Here is a 21860-nt window from a genome sequence, read left to right as displayed (position 1 = left end):
TTCTAGCAAAAGCCAATCACATACTGACGCAAGTCGTTTGTTAGCCTCCGATAAAGTATCATCTGATTGGATGGTGATCATGACGTTGGCGAGTGGGCGTGTCAGGGAGTCACGGCCATGTTTGTTGTTATTATATTTAGGTAATCCCGGCAGCGAGGGGAAAATTACATATCCAAAGCAAGAGGTGGAGTCTATCAAGAGAGTTGAACCGTTGTATACTGGGGTAAAGAGTGTTTTTCTGTGCATGAGATTAGTCTGTTGTAAAAAGCTGTCTTTCTTGTTGTAAGAGTAGTAAAGTCTCCTCCTTAATCTTATGTCTAGATAGGTCAAGTCATAAAGTGTCGTTTCTTCAGTTACAGGAGCGAGCAATCATGTCATCCCCGGAAATAGCATCTCTGTCCTGGGGCCACATGAAGGTCAAAGGTTGTGCTTCTTCCTACAAAGATTGCAAGGTGTGGCCAGGTGGCAGTCGGGAATGGGATTGGAGAGAGACTGGGACAGATGTGAGTGCAATTAACCGACATTGCAACGCTTCCCCTTGCTCACATTAAGAAACCCACACTTGCTTTTGTCAGCACTGATGCATTTCAGTTTCAATACCAGAAAACCCCTTATCATGCCATATCTTGGAGGGAAGTTCTTTTTTTTATTTTTTTTTAAGCTGCATTATTTGTGAGAGTTGAATTTTTGTATGCCAGCAAGGGATAGTGCAGAGAAAGTCAAAATGAACGTCCCAAAAGCTGTATGATCCAAGAACAAAGTATGTTGGGTGTTGTAATCAATCAAAAAACAAAAAAGGTGATCAATTCTAAATGCTAAGTGATAAAATGTTTTGCTACAGAAAATAAAGACCATTAAAAACTTGTATAATGTTCTTTCAGCAATAACCACTTGATTTCTCTACAAGTCACTAGTCCAAAATATCTCTGTCTGGGGATTAATAAAGTATTATCTTATCTTAATGCAGGAATATCTTTAAGGCTGGTGTGTTTCCAAATATACCTTATAGTAAGCACAGATCCAGGAAGGCACTATTTTAAATGCCTTGCATCTCTCAGCATTATCCAGGTGTCCAGCCAGCTGACCTGGAGGAAATCCTGAGGAAAGGAGTTCAGACGCTGGTCATAGGAAGAGGAATGAGCGAAGCATTACAGGTGATTTCAATGACCGGTCTTAAAATATAGCCAGATGAAGATTTAGAGACCAAAAACTGGATTAACGGTTATGGTCTTGCTGCCACAGGTGCCTCCCTCTACAGTGGAACATGTGAAGAAACAGGGCGTGGATGTAAAGGTACTGCAGACTGAGAAGGCTGTGAAAGAGTACAACATCCTTGCAGGACAGGGGGCTAAAGTGGGAGGAGTTTTCCATTCCACTTGCTGAAAATGCAGAGCCAGCTGTACGGTGCCTTATATCTCAACGTTAAAAAGCTAACACAATGCACTAACCATTGTGTTATTTAGTTGCCATGAAAAGGGTGTTAAAATTTTCTTGAAAAATTACAGTATTTACAAGATACAAAAGACAAGGTTTTATTACATGGGAAAAACTACAGATTAATATTTTCTGCCAAAATAAATCAATGTTAAGGTAAAAAAAAAAAGTTGTTGATTTTATTTGTTGTGGTCAGAGTCAGCTCGGTACGCAATTCCTCTCCTACAGATTTGTTTCTTAAAGTCCCAGGTCAGCGCCGAGCAGGTTTTGGCATGATGAAGACTTTGACAGGCTTGCTGAGGTTGATGGTGCCATCGATTGAGCTTTCGGTTGTTGGCAGGCCTTCTGTGCTCTCGTCCCAGGCTGGTTTGGGGGCAGCCAGTTTACTGCTGTAGGCCAGGAGTAACCGCACCTCGATCTGAGATGGCTCTGAGAGAGTCGTAAAAACAACAGAAAGCAAGAAGTCGTCTTTAAGGAAATTACTTAGTTCATTCATCTTGGTCAGGGTTGCGGTGGATCCGGAGTCTGTCCCAATAACACTGGGCGCAAGGTGGGGGGAATTCCTACTGGTCTATTGCAGGGATCCAAACAAAGCACACATTCACACACTTATTGACACCTATGGGCAATTTAGAGTAGCCAATCGGTTTGCCTGCATGTTTGTGGACACTGGAAAATGGAGAACCTGGACATAATACATAATATACTCATGATGTAATGGAGTCAATTATGGATAAATTATGCATAGTGCTGTGAAAAAGTATTTGCCTGATTTTTTTCTGTTTTTGTACATCTCGTACTAAATTGTTTCAGAAATGAAAACAAAATCCAAGATAAAATAAAGGCAACCTGAGTAAACACAAAATACAGTTTTTAAATGGTAATGTTATTTATTGAAGCAAAAAAGCTAACCAATAGCATCTGGGCCTGTGTGAAAATGTATTTGTCCCCGTAGTTACTAATTCCCCAAATCTATGAAACTGCATTCATAATGGGGTTCAGCTGGACTAGACACAACCAGGAGTGAGAGACCACAGTGAGAGCCGTTATCTCCAAATGGAAAAACTCGCCACAGTAGTGAACCTTCCCAGAAGTGGCCGACCTTCTAAAATTCCTCCAAGAGCACAGCAACTATTCATCCAGGAAGTCACAAAAGAGCCAATGACACCTTCAAAGGAACTACAGGCCTCTCTTGCATCACTAAAGATCACTGTTCATGACTCCACTATCAGAAAGACACTGGGCAAAAATGGCCTCCATGGAAGGGTGGTGAGATGAAAACCACTGCTAACCCAGAAGAAGGATCGTCTGAATTTTGCCAAAACACACCTTTATGATCCTCAAACCTTTTTGGAGAATGTTCTGTGGACTGATGAGGCGAAAGTGGAACTGTTTGGGGTACAGCGGTCCCGTTACATCTGGCGTAAACCAAACACTGAATTCCACAAAAAGAACATCATACCTACAGTCAAGCATGGTGGTGGAGGTGTGATGGTGTGGGGATGCATTGCTGCTTCAGGGCCTGGACAACTTGGAATAATTGAGGGAAACATGAATTCTGCTCTCAACCAAAAAATCCTAAAACAGAATGTCCGGTCTTCAGTCCGTAAACAAACTCAAGCGTAACTGAATTATGCAGCAAGACAGTGATCCAAAGCCTAGGAGTCAATCCTAATCCTAGAAGTAAGTGAAAGACTGATCTCCAGTTATGGGAAGCATTTGGTTGCAGTTATTGTTGATAAAGCTGGCACAACCAGATTTTACGTTTTATGGGGCAATTAGTTTTTCACATAGGTGATGGGTGTTGGATACCATTTTTTGCGTCAATAAAATAAACAAATAAAAACTGTATTGTGTGTTTACTCAGGTTTCCTTTGTTTTATGTTGTATTTCGTTTAAAGATCTAAAACTATTTAGTATGAAATATACACAAAAACAGAAGAAACCAGCAGAGACTTTTTCACAGCACTGTATCAGACGGAGGATCGCATAACTGGGACGTCAGGCCATCGTATTAACTCACCACTAACACAAAGGAGTATGGGCTACACTTAAAACCTTGTTCACTAAAAGGCTTTTTTGTTACAAATATTTCACTACTCTCTCTGTGTACTACAGAAATGGCTCGACTCCCACACATTCCAAACGATTCTGGCAAGAACCACATTCTCCGGCCTAGATGCAATTCTATTTATATCAGTGTGGCTGCTAGGATTTCATTTCGTATGCACTAATAATCTTGCAGTAGAAAAATATTTCTCTCTTTCTTTCAGAAAAGCACACCACTAACACCCTGAAAGAAAAACAAAAGAAAAATGTATGCATGTAATCATTTTTACAATTTGCCTAAAATGACATTAAGTCTGATTGGAAATGAGGTTTTATCATGAGTATTTGAGTACGTGCAAGTAAACGGGCGGGCAATATTTTTTCTACATCACTTGTCTAAAAATCATTCACAAAGTGCTTCAAGAGGCAACAACAAACTTTTTTAAAAAATAAATAAATAAAAAAAGAGTCGTATTGACCGATCGGTTGCAGCTCATTGTACAGTGTCAATAGGTCATGCTCCTAGATGATGTAACTTCTTATAAAAGTGGATCAGTTGCTGTCCAGACTCTCTGGTTGTCTTTTGTGCTTCACACTAAACACAACACACCACTGACACAACCACGTAGTGGCAAATCATTGTGTGTGACTTGTTTAGTGAGCATGATGGAACACTGGGACACACTTATTGGCCTGCAGAAATCACTGGACCTCAATCCTGGAGAAAACTAAACTTGACTAGAACTATCTGAAGACACTAACCGTTTAAGGTCTAGATTGGGGTTGCCGCCGTATTCCGAATACGACGTTTATATGTGTACAGGTATCGGAGAATTCCTGTATACATGATTGTTGTAAGTATGCTGATCTACGCACGTGCTTTTGCTTTCCCGCTGAGATTCAAGATGCTACCCGCAATTCTATACCGAGCATGCGCACGTATATATTATATATGCTTTCAGTGGATTTTCTGAATAAGGTGTTTACATGCAATAAATTAAAACAGGAATATTCCAGGGGAATTTGGGGAATCGGAAAACGGATTGCGGCGCATACGTGACTCAATACTAATTAGCATGTTGCCGAATTCCGATTAATATCGGAATATCAATTAATTTCATTGTTGACATCCTTATTTGACAAGACTGGTGTCAACCATATTAGAAAAAAAATCTAATCCAGTGAGTTTACACCACCATAGTTTAACCCTGTTACAATAACAAAAAAAAATTATATTAAAAAATCTAGACAAATGTGAGACAAAATGTGCATCAGTCTAAGATAAGAACCCACTACAAAAAAAAACAAAAAAAAACACAGTATCTGGCAAAATCATGACTAAATTCCAGGGAAGTATTCGAGCTACAGAAATGAACAAACGTGTATATAGTCTCACCTGTCCAGGCTGAATGGGACAGATACACCTGAGTTATAAGCCGCGTCCTTCCTGGTCCCGGTGTCCTAAAATCTCCAGGTTTAGGATGAATTATGTGCGACTGTCCATCTGGGTAGAGTACCTGTAGAAGGAAGGAGGAGAGGGTGAAAAGACTTTTAACATGTTTACTACAGGACTTGAAATATTACAATAATATTTCGGCCTCCTGACCCCTAAAACGAATGACTCTGCAACGAAAGAACCCTGACCTGCACTTTAACTGTAGCTTGTGGGTCTTGCACGTGCTCCAGAGTGGCATCGATATCTAACGCCAGCACTAAGCCAGAGGTAAATCGCAGCGGGTTGTCTGACTCTCCTGTCGGCTCGATAATCGTCGCCGAAGCTCTGTGGATCTGGAAAGGCCAAAACGAGGAAATATTATTTGCCGTAACAAATCTTCTTCTAAACAAACACTTTGATGTGAATGAACAGACCTGCTCCGGGAGTTTGAGGTGAGTTAATCTGCTCTGTCTCAGAGTGGTCTGGAGGATCTTCACTAAATCCAGAGGTTTGCAGGCTACGAGTCTAGGCATTAGATCTAGAAGTTTCTCCACAAAACTGTCCTGAAGGTGGGGCAGCTCAACCATGAAGAGCCTGCACAGGCAAAAGAAGAAATGAAAAGGAACAACAACAAAAAAAACGACAAGGTGTATGGTTAAGCAAAGCAAGTTGCCAAATTTAATGTTGTGCACCATCCATGAAATTAGGTTAGTTCCTATTATCACTTATGCTATAGCAGCCATAGAGAGACATTCCCTCAACAGCAGAAAACTTACTGTTACAAAGCACTGCAACACTGGAGACTCCTTCCATAGAATTTGAAATAAGTGTCTATTTACAGAAACCGTCACCTTATCAAGGGTTACATCTTTTTCTTTGTTAAATAACAGACTATATTAGACTACGTGGCGCATCCACCATACCAGTCCCTGTGAATGAGACGCTACTATAGAAACGATAATGAGCGATAATTAATAAAAACTTGGGATTTGCCACGCATTCAGAACTACTGTCACGGCTGCTGTTGCGGAAAATGAATCTACACCATTTGACCAAATTCTACACTCATAAATACTACTGTTAACACGGTCACATGCACTGAATGGCCAGTCCCGCCTGTTCACCGACCTCGTTGCTGCGCTCGTCGGCCATTTTATCTGCGGTTATCACGTATGTGGATTTGATAGGTATACGAATAGTTGCTACGCACAATTTGTTAGCACCCCACCTCACCAATCAGTGCTGAGAATGGATGAACAATGAATCACAGCTGTGACACTTCATATCACCGTCGCGTATCGTACCTCTGAAAGGACTCCACTTCCTGTAGGAACTTCTCGCACAGTCCGTGAAGAGGCTCGACCCTGAAAAGGAAAAGCGGGTCCGTATGATTCTACATTTACAGCCGATTTGTCAGTTTGATTTTTTAAAAAATATTGACAATACAGCTGCATCGATTCACAACACTGTTTACGATGCAAAAGTTAGGAGCTGATGGTAATCAAAAAAGAGTCCTTGGGATATGAATCAGTGAAGTAAATTAATCTTCCTGGGCAGTGTGTTTATCTCTCTTTTGTTTTCCTCACTCCCTCATGTAGAAGTATGTGTTGGACTGCGTATTTTATTTTATTTTATTTAAATCCCAGTCCTGCCCACAATATTTTCTAATTAACTTAATTGGTTCCCAAAATGTAATTTAAACCACAGCGGCCCTGACCACGACAGAGTGTTTACTGAAGATGAATGGATTGTGTAAACAAGTCCAATACGTGCGGGCCTATCAGGTCCAGTAATGAGACAGTGGTCTCTAAAGGCTCGAAAAGAAAACCTTTTTACTTTAGTTCAAATTCAAATGTTTGCACAATACTGAATTGTATAGCATCGAATCGCACTGAACTGAACTGCGGCTGCTTTAAATATACCTTGCGCGTACGGGATTGTTGATGGCACATCATATCACGTTGTCTCAGAAGGAGAGTTATGCATTCCTGCCTGATAGTGAAGTGCGTGTGTGTGTGTGTGTGTGTGTGTGTGTGTGTGTGTGTGTGTGTGTGTGTGTGTGTGTGTGTGTGTGTGTGTGTGTGTGTGTGTGTGTGTGTGTGTGTGTGTGTGTGTGTGTGTGTGTGCGTGAGCAGTGCTGACCCTCGTTTGGTGCGGGCAGTAAGAACGAGTTGCAGTGCCTTGGCTTGCAGTCGCACGTTATGAATAGTTGCCACCTGACGTGTCTCCAGTCCGCTGTATAGGAATTCCAACTTGTACGTCTCTTCTAGGATCTAACATGCACACACACACAAATATTTTTCTCTTCACAGGGAACAAACACATCATATCACACTGTCTCAGAAGGAGAGTTATGCATTCCTGCCTGATAGTGAAGTTCATGCGTGTGTGTGTGTGTGTGTACCTGCTGTGCAGCAGTTGATGCCATGGCATTCTGTTTCAGACACAGAGGCACAGCCATGTTCCACAGCTTCTCTTGTAGAGCCTGTTGTGTAAAAACGAAATAGAGACATTTTTTGCATCTGTATTATCTGTATTATTCACTGAAAATGCCCAAGCTCTTCAGTTCACTATTTCGGCTGAGGCTGATATATTTTTCACCTTTTACACCGAGTATGCATGTGCTTTTAACACCAAATTTGAAAAATAAATGCACGACTAGAGCAAGTAAAAAAAAAATGAAAATAAAATGCAAAAGAAATTAAAAGGTACAGAATTCGAGCGCTTAGGGCTGTATTAGCTTAACGGTGACGTTCATGCTCCATGAGAAACCCACCTTCATAAGCAGAAGCTGACAGTGCAGGTATGTTGCGCAAAAATCTGCAGATCCAGCCAGTTCGGTCTGCAGCATCCCGAGCCTCTGCAGGTCACTGTGTGAGGAAGAGATGGGATAAATTATCAGCACACGTCAGCTTCATAAAAAATCGCCACCGAGTGTAACCCTGTGTTTTTAGACCTGATGGTAAAGTCGAGCAGGTCCTGAGCTCCGGGCGAGTCCAGGTTCTGCAGGATGCTGACTCGAGCCAGGCTCTCCTGGAGGAACTGCTGCGCCGACTCCAGGCTGCAAGACTCCATTCCTGATGACTCCGAGCCCAGAGCCGCCATCTGCTTCCTGCCTGGTAGCTGAAAGTGGAGGCGAGATCACACAAAAGAGAAAGACCATGACATGATGATAGGAATATAATGATGCCTAATGGTAATGATTTGAAAAACGTCAAAATCTTACCCGGAGCTGAGGCACCAGGTGTGAGAGGCTGTCACGCAGGTAGGCGTAGTGCCGGAACGTGTGGTCTGAGAACAGGGCTGGCATGGTGGGACAAGACTTGGCCGCATTAAACACCAGCACTAAAACGGCAATGTCTGATGAAACTCGAATCAGGAAAAAAAAAAAAAAAAATCACCACCATGTAAAGGCGTCACTTAATTTTCAACCCATAATTAAACCCGTTTTGGCATGTAATCAGAAATGAGATGTGCTGTAAAGTAAAACAAATACATAGCATACCAAAAAAAACAACCAAAAAAAAAAAACAGATGTACTCCTTCTACAACCTCACTGTTCTGCACGTTTGTTTCCTTTTAAAACAATGACACGATTACACAAAGAAAGCGGAGCGGAACCGGGCAGGATACACGCAGGATCGTCCATGTCCGGCTCTGGAGTGTCGAAATACGGGTGCGTGCTCAGGAGCTCAGGGACAATGGGCAACACCAGAGTGGGATGACGAGTTCCGAGGAACTTCAAACATCTGCGGGAGAGAATGAAGAAAGACGAAGTGTGGAGGAAAAGAGGCATTTAAAAAAATACAGTTTGTAAAATGAGTAAAATAGAAATAGTATCATAATACAGAATATAAAAAGTAGTGCAGTAATATAGAAGTATAGTTTGTGCGCTCACTTCCACACCGAGTTGCGGTCGGTCGGATACTTGGCGAGGTTCTTCAGCAGATCCAGCAGGGCCAGCTGGATACACTCTTTAGTCGAGACGTTCGTGTAACACAGCAACTCATGCAGGGCCTCTCGGATGTCCCGTGATGAATCCTGAATGCAGAACAATAAAAATGTGCATTAAATATATATTCAGCCAAAAGCCATACATATCTAGGTATTTGATAATGCACAATTCACAAGATTATTACAAAATAGCGTTAAATCCAGCGTTGCTTTATCAGTCTCCTTATTGTACATACAAATAAACATTAATGACAACGTATTTTATGTAAAAATACATTTTAAAAAAGCTTCGGGATAATAGCACATAATAAGACGTGCTATTATCAACTTCAGGGTGCTAACATAATGCTGTATATGGAGTGAAAAATATTTTTTGTTGCAACACAAACAACAATTAAGACCAAAAAAAAAATCTTGAGTGTGCATAAGTATTTTTAAATAAGTATGTAAGGGTCTCATAGCAAAGGGGGTGAATACGTATGCACAGTTTTCTTTCTTTTTTTTATCTTTTTCCTCATTCCACTTCAACAATTTGGACTATTTTGTTAGTCTGTTACATAAAATCCTAATTAAAAACTCATTTTAATTCCAGGCTGTAATACAACTAAACAGGGAAAAACACCATTTGTTTTTGTGCAAGTGATGTTCATTTAAATGCAAATAAATGAGTTATTAAATGTCAAAAAAAAACATCTTCTCAAAGAAAACATCACCATATCAACATCATTAACCCATTAGGTGAATCATTCCATGTGTAAGTCGCTGTCTAAGCTGGAATGATAGACAGAAGGATAACATATTAGTAGGAGTGCATTAATATAAACCGGAGATTTGCAGCTGCACTACTGTCAGAGCTGCTGTTACAGAAAATCGAAATCAACCTTCTGACCAATCAGAATCCAGAATTCAACAGCGCTTGAGTTGTCACGTTAGTTTCAGCTAATACTCCAGTAATGCTCACTGACTACGTTTACATGGACAGCAATAATCTAATTATTGACCTTATTCTGAATAAGATAATATTGTGATTAAGGTGTTTACATTAGACGCTTTTAGAATATTCCTTTCATGTTCCCGTTTTACACGTTATAGATCATAGATCGATTAACGTCTCACGTCATTACGTCCCCACGCCACGCCGTCCGACGTTCCCTCCAGAGTTTCACACATCAGCATACAGTTCGTCTTTCTTATGGTACCGTATACAGTTTCGGGTGTTTCATTTTTAATTTTACAAACACTACAAGTGCAGTTAATTATTTGTCATGCTGTACGTGTTAATAGGCGACTGCTTGAAGCTGTGGGCTGCGTCCCAAACCGCATACTTACCTACTGTATATTATATAGAAGTACATGTATTTCAGACGCAGCCGTGCTTACTTGTTTGCCGTAAAACAGTTGCGCACTGCCGTGTGTGATCGTGTCCTGTCGCAAAATGCGGTGAAAACTCTCACACGACGTTAAGAGTGTGATTAAGGTGTGTACATGCCTGTAACGCACTTCCATAATGCGACTAAAACAGGAATACTCCACACGTCTTAATTCCATTTGTGTTTACTTCGAGTATGACTTTAGTCGGATTAGGGTCATCAATAATCGCTGTTTACATGCTAGTTTCTTAATCAGAGTATCGTCTTAATCGGGTTAATATCGAAATGTTGTCCATGTAAACGTACTGACTGTTCACTGTGTGTAAACACTCTGTGCGTATTGGCTTTGTGTTACCTCGAGCACAGCGAGCACTGTGTCCAGCTGGTCCTCACGCAGCGTGATGTGAGTGGAGATCTGTCGCAACACGTGGATGGACTGCAGTCTCACTTCCTCGATTTCGTCATTAAACATGTCCACCAGGAAGTCCAGGCACTTCTCTGCAAAGCTGGGAGAGGACAGGGCCAGGGAACACAAGGCCTCCACGGCTGCAATCCGCACTTCTGCAAAGGAGAAAAAAAAACAGTGTAAACGTATTCTGACGGCACACACTGTGATGTACTGAAGCTCCCTTCAAGGTGAGAATACGCACCGTACATCTCATCCTCGAGTCCATGCACAAAAGCTCCACAGGCTCCAGAGTCGATCAGGTTTACCCCTGACGTGTCCACTTTCTCTCTGGGAGCATCGTCTGCCCATCTCCGGCCTGAGGAAAACTCTCCGGAAGTGTAGAGCTCTTTGGCTCGCTCGTGTGCTGTGCGCTTTTTCTAAAGCATGAAGACAAGAGCAGACCAATAATGAACACAGCACGGACACTTCGAAATACGTTTCAGTACCCCTGCTTCCCGTTTTGGAGGAGGCTGTAGCATTGTTGGGCGCTCCTGAGATAAAGTCTGTTCCATGTAGAAGGCAATATTACTACTATTTCTAATGCTCTGATCACACGGACTGCATTACAGCTGTGTAATAATTAATGCTAGTACCAAATGTATAGACTCGCATTCTTGTGTAGTTACACTCTATATACAGAGACAAACCATCTTAGTTTATTTCTTTTCTTTTGTCCCCCCATTTGTTTATTTATGGTAAAAGTATTTTGCTTTTAAGCTTATGAATGTTTAGTCAAAAGGCTGAAAGCTTAAGAAACATTTCTAAAACTCTTGTATGCATGTTTATTCGTTCTGTAGCAATTTGGTTTACAAATCAAACATGAAAAAAAACCTGCAACACCAATAACGTGAATATAATCTGAAGCACATATAAAATTATATATATATATATATATATATATATATATATATATATATATATATATATATATATATATATATATATATATATATATATATAATATCTGTATGCACCATGGAGAATGCACACGACAACCATTCTTGCAACACAATGCTGCAAGGCAAGGTGCAACATATAATGAAATAGAAATATATATTTAAAATCAGAGCGTAGGATTTGGACCTATTTGAAGGTAATTATCAACACAGGAAGGAATGACGCCATGAGAACACTGTAAGTGTGTCCATACTCTGAGATCTGACATCAGCTTCTTGTCCAGCGTCTGCTCCAGGAAGTGTGGGCTCACCTGCTTCATGGAGCCCTGGAGAAGCGAACATAAACAGGTTACAAAATAAATAATATTTCAGTGCGCGCAGGAAAATCTTCGCTAAACCGCCAATCAAAAATGAAAACCCACCAGTAACTTGGCAGCCTGCACTCGCACTACCCAGGAGCCATCACTGACCATGTGGCAGATCTTCCCGAACGAATCATCGATCAGCCGGATCTCCTCGTTGGATGAGGGTATGGGGACGATGCTGCATGACGACGGGGAGGAAGAAAAAAAAAAAAAAGAAAACTGCTTTCTTCCATATATGCATAAAAATAGTGCAAAACACAAATATTTGAAATCTCAACGAATCATGTTTTAAAGGTTTTAAAGGGTTGTTTTGACTGCACACAATGTGTTTTTGAATACATGTTCTGGTTTGAATGAACAGCTGCTTACTGTTTCTAACTATATCACTTTCTGTGTTGGTTCAATTATCCCTACAAAAAAAAAAAAGATTATCCTAATAATAAACCTTGGGTCACGAAGGAGTTAAAGAGTATATTTAATATGTAGAAGAGAGTAGGTCCCAGGTCTGGGATGGTATACATGGTAGAACACTGAATCGCTGTGCTGAACAGCTTAATGGAGTTCTCCATTTACTTTTTCAGGCTTGGTTAGATCTAGGGTTTGTACCTGATCTGTGGAAAAGTATTACTTCTAGTAACTATTGTTCCAATACCTAAAAAAAAAAAAAATTAAGCCAGATTCTTTTAAATGACTATCGTCGTATCGACTATCCTTAACCTCTTTGGTCATGTAGGCTTTTGAAAAAGAGGTCAAAAAGCATACGTTGACAGCTACTGGTCTGGCTTTAGATCGGCTTCTGGAAGAGGTGTAGATGATGCAAAACTGTTTCTGTTAAACACACTTTATCGACGTCTGGGAAATAGTGTGGCGTTTCCGCGGCTTTTGTTTGTCTCGTCAGCGTTTAACACTCTGCGACCTGTTATTTTAGGGGAAAAAACTTATTAGTCAGCTTAATTTTAACCATGGTTTACTGTCATGGGTTATGAACTTTTTAACAAAGGGTTAGGATTAACGGATTAAAACTTCTATAGGTTCACCACGAGGCTGTGTACTTTCTCCAATATTATTTTTTTAAGATTATACACTAATGATTGTCAGAGTTTACAAGGTAACAGTTATCTGGTAAAATATGTGGATGATACTGTTCTTCTTTCCTTGCTTTCACATTCAGACCAGGAACATGGTCTAGCTCTGCGCGAGTTTCTCTCTTGGTGGAACAGTATGAAACTAGACTCGAACGCCTCAAAGGCTAAAGAGATCAGTTATCAATTTTAGTACGAAAAAACTTTCACTTCAACCTGTGATTATTAATGGTACACAGGTGAATGTAGTAGGGGAATACAAGTATTTAGGGACAATTTTTGATGACATGATAAAACTACTGACGCCATCATTCAAAAATAAATAAATAAATCGCACCAAATACTGTCTGTATTGAGGAAGCGTAACTCTTAAATGTACGGCGACCCATGCTGAAGTCTTTTTATAATTCATTCGTTGAAAGTATTCTGTCTTTCTCTTTCGTGTGTTGGTTTTCGTCATTGTCTATGAAAAACAAAAATCGCCTGGAAGGTATTGTAAACATGTCAAAAATTACGGGTGTTCCTTTACGTAGTCTTACAATGTATTATGAACGGCAAGTGTTCAGGATGGCATGTAAAATAACAGGAGATTGCACACACCCTTTGCGCTTTTATTTTGAGTGGATGTTTACTTTTGTGCCTGAAGCAATTCGTTTATGTAACAAATATAACTGATTCTTGCTATTTATTTATTTTATTTTATCCACTATATATTTTATGTATTTTGAGTATTCGTATGGTTGTGTATTAAGTGTTGTCTAGATATGTGAAGCACCATGACAGTCTAATTAGAACTAATTGCCCCATGAGAATTAATAAAGCTCTAAACTAAAAAAAAATCAAATAAAAAAAAGTGTCACAGTATTAAAGGAATAGATCAGTCCACCTCTCAGGGTAAAGCTGGCTTAGTACCCAGACCATCTGCACAGCGGCTGAGCGCACTTGCTCATAGTCATCGCTCAAGAGCTTGCAGGCCTGCGGGAAAAAAAGAAAAGATAAATCAGTTCAAAACCAACATACATAATAATAAACCTGTATATATTAATAAACTTTTTACCTGGTTGTATATCGTCTGCTGGAGTTTCATTCCTCTTTCATGCAGCTGCAGCTGAGGGCACAAGATAACAGGAACTCAGTCAAATACGACACACTAAACAGAGACTTCACTTGGTGCTTGGAAGCTGAACAACGCATCTAAATCTGAATTTTGTACAGGTGCATCTCAAAAAATTTGAATATCATGGAAAAGTTAGCGTTTTTTTTCCGTAATTTAATTTTATATAAATTTAATTTAATATAAATTCTTTATTTTAATATTTTGAGATATTGGATTTTTGATATCCATGAGCTGTAAGCCATAATCATCAAGATGAAAACAAAAAAAGGTTTGAAGTATTTCACTCCGTGTGTAATGAATCTAGAATTTATGAAATTTCCACTTTCTGAATTCAATTACGGAATAAACTGAACCTGTCCACGATATTCAAATTTTTTGAGATGCACCTGTATATTTGAATTATATGCGTGTCACATTCAAAAATAATTTACATGCATCTAAAGGTTTTCATGTTCTACTAAAGTAGATAAATTCGTATTAAGCTGGTAGCTTTGGGTATTAGCTGCTAATGGCTGGCAGCATGATAAAGTTAGCATAGAATAACTGGCTAGAACGATACTGAAACCTCAAGAAATCACCCCTCAACTTGGAAATCCTGCTCAGAAAATCAGGAAGATCTCCTCAACACTGAGTTCAGTACATGACGTCATATCCTCATCATGACACATCATCGAGCGTAAACAAAGTAGCACTTCTTTACTTTTAAAGGATTACCGCTGTGTGTACTAGCATTTGTTTTAGATCAATCAACATTCATAGCTTATTATCTTTTTTTTTTCTCCCCACTTCATAGAAATTGTAATAATTTCGAACGCAGTATAAGCCTTGATTGGTTAACATCACCGTAGAAAACAAGCTATTTGAGTGGAACGAATACGAAATTCATATTCAAATACTATCAGCAGCTTCCAAAGCTTCAGATCGCTTTAATTTATTGCCATCGTGCATGTAAGGCCACAAAGCAGATGAGTTAACGCAACGCTAATGAGGCTCACCATAGCTTTAATGGCCGCTGTGCGAACCCGGGGGTCCTGGTCATTGAAGTAATCGCTGATGAGACTCTGGACGTCCCTTAGGGGTGTGGTGGAAGTGCCTGGTACTGTCTCATTCTCTTTATTCAGAGGTTTGTCGACAGAACCCAAGCAGCCAAGGAGCTGAAGACACTTATTGCGTACCCCAAAATATGTGCTTTGAAGGTGCTGTTAAAGGAGAGGCATCAGTATACAACTGGGTCTTTGTAGATGGTAGAGTTATTAAATGACAAAATTAGATGATGGGTATTTTCTAAATAAATAAATAAATAAATACTTACTACAGTCTAAATGGGATTGGCACACTTGTCCGTGTTGTATTGAAAATAATAGAAAACGTGTTACCTTGCATGCCACTTCGAAAAGTCTCTGAGTGACTGCGACGTTGTCTGACAGCTGTGTACCAATGACCAGCAGAGTGTCAAGCAGCTGTGCCAGCACCTGGTTCGACTCTAAAAGCAAAACAGGAAGTCAAGATTTGGAGCAATATCCATGAAATACTGTCACAAGGACGTGAAATTCCATACACTTCAGAAATCTAATCCAGACTCAACATGTGGCCTACAGTCCATTGTTTTGCAGCTTTCTTTCAAGAGTACGGTCAGTATTTGAAACAGTAATCGGAGATGAGCCCCATCTAAAGCCAAAACATGTCCAAATGCACAACGAGGCTTGGACAAGTGTATTAAGAGAGGACCGTCAATTGTGTTCACTGATTAGCTGGCCTTACAGGAAAAAAATCTAATTTAAATAAAATATACTTTTTACATTTATGACCCTTATCCAGAGCGACTTACATTTCTCTCAGTTATACAAATGAACAGTTAGAGGTTAAGGGCCGTGCTCAAGGGCCCAGCAGTGGCAGAATCTACTGGAAGAACGGTGATCATCTTTTCCGTACACTTCCAGAGACTTTTTTCAGAATACACACTAACGCACATTGAAGGAGATCTTTTGGCTTGTTGTGGACCAAAAACATCTACTCACTTTTTTTGTGGGCTTTTGCTTTAACGTGCTATAAAATGGCTTGAATGTTGTGATTTGATTCCGGATGTTGATGCATTTCCTTTTTAAGGAAATGGACGGTAACGTGTCAAAGGACTACAGCCAACTGCATGCAAGATACACCACACCTCACACCACACCTCACTCCCATTAAACTCAAAAGTGGTTTAATGGGAGGCCACAAGTTTATATAAAGCTCATGAGATTTCTCTATGTAGTTAAGAGCGTAAAGTCTCTCATACACTCACACCGACATGCCATGTTTTGTCCAAATGCTCACTCACTGTTTCATACACACACATTAGTTGTATATTAAACTAAGCGTCACATAGCATAGTTATTGCAGTTAGCAATGTTAGTGCAGCCCGCAACAGCTGTACATGATTAATCCGAGATCAAGGTTCTGGAGGGGAAATGAGCATGCGCAAACACACACACACACTTTATTTGTTTTTATATATATATATATATATATATATATATATATATATATATATATATATATATATATATATATATATATATATATATAAAACTCCAACTATCTTCTGAACACAATATTTTGTTTGGAATGAGAATGCAGATAAACTTTAATGATCCGGGAGGAAATTCTTCTTTGTTTGTTTGTTATTTAGTTTTATTTTAAACTTGCTGCTACTGTACAGCGATACATGCAGTTTGTTTTGGGGTAGAGGGACAAATGTCTTCTAGAGAACGTTTGATTGGACGCAAATTGAACAAGTACCATATAAATGTTTTCCAATAAATGATGAATGGTAAATATATATATATATATATATATATATATATATATATATATATATATGGTTTGATGGGGACTTTAATATAGTCCCCTCCAAAACTATTGGAAGGGCAATTCATTTGTTTTTGTTGTAGACTGAAAACATTTAGGTGTGAGATCAAAAGGTGAATATGTGAAGAGAGTTTAGAGTTTCAGCTTTTATTTCCTGGTATTTATATGTAGACGTGTTAAACATAGAACATACCACATTTTCTATCAGACCACCCAATTTGTAGGCAAGCAAAAATATTGGAACGTGTGACTGACAAGTGCTTCATGTTACCCGGGTGTGTCCTGTTAGATTTACTGTTTAAACAATTAATAGCTCTGAACATCTACTCTTGGTTTTAGCCTTCAGTTTCACCTGTGAAGACTGCATTTGCTGTTAAAAAGGATAAACTAGCATGAAGATCAGAGAGCCGTCTATGGGAGAAAAGCAAGCCATTCTGAAGCTGAGAAAAGAGGGGAAATCATTGGGTATAGCTAATACAACAATTTGGAATGTCCTGAAAAAGAAAGAAACCAGTGGTGTACTGAGCAACAGACACTGAATGGGTCAGCCATTGAAAACAACAATATGTGATGACACAAACATTGTGAGAGCTGTGAAGAAAAACCCAAAAACAACACGGGTCGGGGTGAACTCGAGAATGACTTTGCTGTATAACACAAAAAAAAGAATTGGTCTTGCCGTTCCAATAGTTTAGGAGGGGACTGTATGTATTCTGTATGAACAATTAAAGTAATACTACGTTTCCAAATTGCGGATGCTGTAAATAATTTCCTTTGTGTCATCAGGAGGCGCTTGGCACACACACGAATTAGGAAGGAGAACTAGGAAAAATCTCTGAAATGACTTACTGTCATGATTGAGCGTGCTAATGACATCATCAACGATGCAATCAGAGGAAAAATCAGGTGTTTTGGAGAGCAGACCGAGAAGTGAGGCAATCTTCAGTCTGACCGAGTTATCGACCTCCTGTGAAATGACATATTCAGAAATTCCAAGAGTGATATTAATGATGATCACACTGCAGAAGCTGAAATGACCTGACCAGTATGTAGCAACTGACAAATTAGACATTAAACACACATCACACATGTCTGATCAGCAATCTAATAACTTTGTCCTCAACCCTTTAAATTCTCTCTTGTAAATGAAACTCTTACCTTATAATAGTGCTCCAGAAGGATACGCACTACACCTTCAACGCTTTCTGCCTCCACCGGCTTGCGAGCAAAGGTTAAGAGATACTGCAGGGCATCTGTGGGGCTGGTGGCTTTGCACAGGTCAATATGGAGGGCTGCAGATTTACTAGGCTTGGTTATACGAAGCTTCTTCGCCGGGACCTCCTCGAGAGGTTGTTGCTGGGGGGTGGAATTATTTAAAATTTAAAAAAATGGACAGTTGAATAAAGCACTGATCTGATACTGAGTATCTGTACTGACATAATTCAAGATCTGATGATATATTTAATGGAGGTTAACTGGACCACCAAAGCTTGAATGCATGTGATTTAAACAGACACAATACAGATCATGCATACAAACACAGTACAGAGGAATACGTGCCAGAATTCTTGTGAAAAGTATTTAAAGCTTAAGTGATTTGCTTTTAGAGTAGAGCTTTAAAAAAAAATAAATAAATAAAAAATAAAAATTAAAAAAGGGATACAGTAGCAGTCCTTAAGGTACAATTACAGTTGAGGTCCTAAGTTTACATACGTCTTGCAGAATTTGCTAAATGTTAATAAAAAAAAAATCAAGAAAAAAAGGGGATCATAAAAATTGCATTTTGTTTTATTTAGTTCTGCCCTGAATAAGATATTTCACATAACAGATGTTTACATATAGTCCACAAGACACAATAATATTTACACAATTTACACGAATTTACCTGAATGAACCAGTTCAAACGTTTACATACACTTGATTCTTAATATTGTGTGTCGTTACCTGGATGATCAACGACTGTGTTTATGTTTTGTGATAGTTGTTCATGAGTCCCTTGTTTGTCCTGAGCAGTTAAACTGCCCACTGTTCTTCAGAAAAATCCTCCAGGTCCTGCACATTCTTTACTTTTGCAGCGTCTCTAGAAAATTAACCCCTTTTCAACAGTGACTATATGATGTTGAGATCCATCTTTTCACACTGAGGACAGCTGAGGGACTCGTACACAACTATTACAAAAAGGTGCAAACATTCACTGATGCTCAAGAAGGTAACACAATATTAACAGCATGGTCCTCGAAATGTGAAGGATCTGGAGAGATTCTCTATGGAGGAACGGTCTCAGATCCCTTTGCCATATATACCCCAACCTCATCAGGCATTATAGGAGAAGACTCAGAGCTGTCATCTTGGCAAAGGGAAGTAGCACAAAGTATTGACTAAAAGCATGCCGATAATTGTCACACACCTATTTTTAACAATTTTTTTGGATAAACATGTTTTGTTTGCAATTGTTGATATCCATGAGAGCAGAGTATTTTTGTGCCTTTTTTTTTTAACAAAAAGTTCAACTTTCACAGCCTTCTTTGCTCGTATTTACCAAGGGTGCAAATAATAGTGGAAGGCAGTATGTTTACATGTTTCCCAGAAAACAACCAAAACAGTGCTAAATACAGAACGAAATGAAATCTTCTTTTTTTTTTTTTAACGTAACATTTTGCAGATTCTGCAAGGGGTGTGTAAACTTATGAGCACAACTGTATGTACCCTAAAAGGTACATCATATTCACTCTACATACTTAAAATGACAAAAGATGTACTGTTGAAGATTGACAAGGAAAATACTGTTTAGTGCCTTTATTTCAACGTTTATTTTTGACAATTTTTTCTAGCCATAGAGATTTATTTTTCCCTCCTGACCTTTCCAACCAGATATTTATATTTTAATTATTATTAAATTCATGTTGACATTATTTTCAGGCCTATGTTTTGGAGGTTTGGATTAAACCCTTTCCATTCCATAACAGATATAAGGTAAAATAAATTGATATTATAACTATAATAACAGAACATATCCGACTGTATGTCTTGTGTATGGAGTAATAGATACAGAACATGAGGAAAGGCCACACTTTATGTGTTTCTCAGAACTCTCTAGAAAACATTTCTGGCAGACCAACAGAAGAAAATGACCCACTGAGAATAGACTTAACGCTAAATCACTCATGTTAGCTTAGCCACACAGCTACACTTCCTGTGACAGAGCTACCTCGTTCGTTAAGTACAGACTCCAGTTTGCAAAGCTCCAGCTTCTTTATTTCCCTCCCCCAACTCAGGTGTGTTACCTGCACAACTTTGGAAAATTCCTCGTAAACCCGCTTTTTCAGATGAGCAGCCATTACCACAATGAACAACGAGCTGAAGCGAAACACATTTGTCCCATATTACTCGCCGTAGCGGTTCTTCTTCTTGTTGTTTTGGTTTTAATGGCGGATGGCAAATCAAATTAAGATGTATTACCGCCACCTACAGGACTGGAGTGTCTGCAGCAGCTTGGCAGGGGAAAAATATTAATAATATTAATTCATTAATTAATAATAAATAAATAAATACTAGATATTCATAATAAATTACTAAAGTCTCTCACATATGGCAGTAGTTTTCAGATAATTTATTAGGGGACAGTGAAACTATTCCAGATGATTTTCCCAGCAAATTCTCTAGTGTCATGTTTTGCTTTCCAATTTGCATCTCTAGCTCAGTTCTTTCTTCTTCATATTTACTTTAACAGTCTAATAGAACAGGTTTTGCCGTCTCTTGTGTATTGCAGCGGGTGTAGAGGTCCAGTGGGGTGGTTTCCTATTCTGTGTAATGTTAGATTTAAGCCAGCATGACCTATTCTAAGATGCGTACTAATCATCTCTTCCTTTGGGTTCCTGCCCTGCCTCATACTCATGCCTAGTTGTTTTATTACTACAGATGATTGTATGTTATATAGGTGTCATCCGGTGTCAGCTCTGTCCCAGTATTCCTGCCATATTTTATGCGTGTGTCCCTTTATAATGGTTTTAATCTCTGGTCTACTTAATGGTACTTGTACATCAACTGTTTCATGCTTTATCAGTCTTTTTGCCAGTACATCCACAGTTTCACTTCCTTCCACCCTTACATGTGCAGGAACCCAAAAGAAGGAGACATCCAACCCCTTACCATGGAGTATGAGAAGCAGATGAAGTATTTGGTAAACAATGTCTTGTCTACATGATGTTTTCCCAGATTTTATACTGTATTTGATAGTGTAGATAGACTGCACTTTTGGTTCAGATTATTTTATCCAACCCCTGCAGTGCCAATAGGACTCCTAATAGTTCTACAGTGTACACTGATAAGTTATCGGTTGCTCTTTTTTTTGACTGCTACTTCATTCTGAAGAATGAAAAAAGCTGTACCAGTGCGTCCTGTCTCAGGCTGTTTTGACCCATCTGTATATATGAGTCATTTATCCTGATAATGGTCCATATAGTTTTGAACTATTATCCACTGTGGTGCTATTTTAGATTTCCCTTTTAATATTTGTTGTAGACTTGTATCTACAGATGGTTTTATGAATCACCAGGGTGGTACAGTTGGTATCAGCTTACATGTAGCTGGCTGAGGCCTGCACTTTGTGCCTTTGCATTTCCTACCCATCTGAAACTGTTAAAGTTAGTTCTATAAAACTCTTATAAGACTCGCAGTCTTGTAAGATGGTTTTCGTGGGGTGCACCCTGCTATGCACTTGTAGATTTATTCAGTACGCCAGCATGATCTTGACCCTCCTGATACGCAAAGGCATCTCTCTTGTCTCAATCTGTAATACAGTCACTGGTGACGTCTTAAATGCTCTGGTACATATCCGGAGTGCTTGTGCCTGATTCTGAC

General features: G+C 39.3%; 2 protein-coding genes across 3 annotated transcripts; one reads left to right on the top strand and one right to left on the bottom strand.

Moving 5' to 3' along the window:
• Positions 1 to 95: 95 nt before the first annotated feature.
• aamdc (adipogenesis associated, Mth938 domain containing) lies at positions 96 to 1603 on the top strand. 2 transcript variants are annotated; one of them, XM_017465104.3, is made up of 4 exons: positions 96 to 223; positions 360 to 503; positions 1059 to 1154; positions 1243 to 1603. In XM_017465104.3, exons 2-4 carry the CDS (start codon positions 372 to 374, stop codon positions 1381 to 1383), a joined length of 369 nt encoding a protein of 122 aa, XP_017320593.1. In that variant the 5' UTR covers positions 96 to 223; positions 360 to 371; the 3' UTR covers positions 1384 to 1603.
• ints4 (integrator complex subunit 4) lies at positions 1517 to 20414 on the bottom strand. Its single transcript, XM_017466016.3, has 23 exons — positions 20285 to 20414; positions 18159 to 18356; positions 17850 to 17967; positions 15527 to 15633; positions 15146 to 15349; positions 14091 to 14141; positions 13920 to 14008; positions 12009 to 12129; positions 11841 to 11912; positions 10893 to 11067; positions 10598 to 10803; positions 8817 to 8959; positions 8552 to 8667; positions 8145 to 8278; positions 7875 to 8041; positions 7695 to 7788; positions 7323 to 7403; positions 7061 to 7191; positions 6223 to 6282; positions 5353 to 5512; positions 5128 to 5271; positions 4880 to 5000; positions 1517 to 1863 (listed from the first exon to the last, which is right to left on the bottom strand). The coding sequence occupies exons 1-23, from the start codon at positions 20336 to 20338 to the stop codon at positions 1685 to 1687; spliced, it is 2925 nt and encodes a 974-aa protein (XP_017321505.1). The 5' UTR covers positions 20339 to 20414; the 3' UTR covers positions 1517 to 1684.
• Positions 20415 to 21860: the final 1446 nt, after the last annotated feature.

The sequence above is a fragment of the Ictalurus punctatus genome, chromosome 4, assembly GCF_001660625.3.
Source record: "Ictalurus punctatus breed USDA103 chromosome 4, Coco_2.0, whole genome shotgun sequence".
NCBI classification, from domain to species: domain Eukaryota; kingdom Metazoa; phylum Chordata; class Actinopteri; order Siluriformes; family Ictaluridae; genus Ictalurus; species Ictalurus punctatus.
The sequence above is the reverse complement of the archived record's forward strand: the minus strand, read 5'-3'. Positions and strand labels throughout refer to the sequence as shown.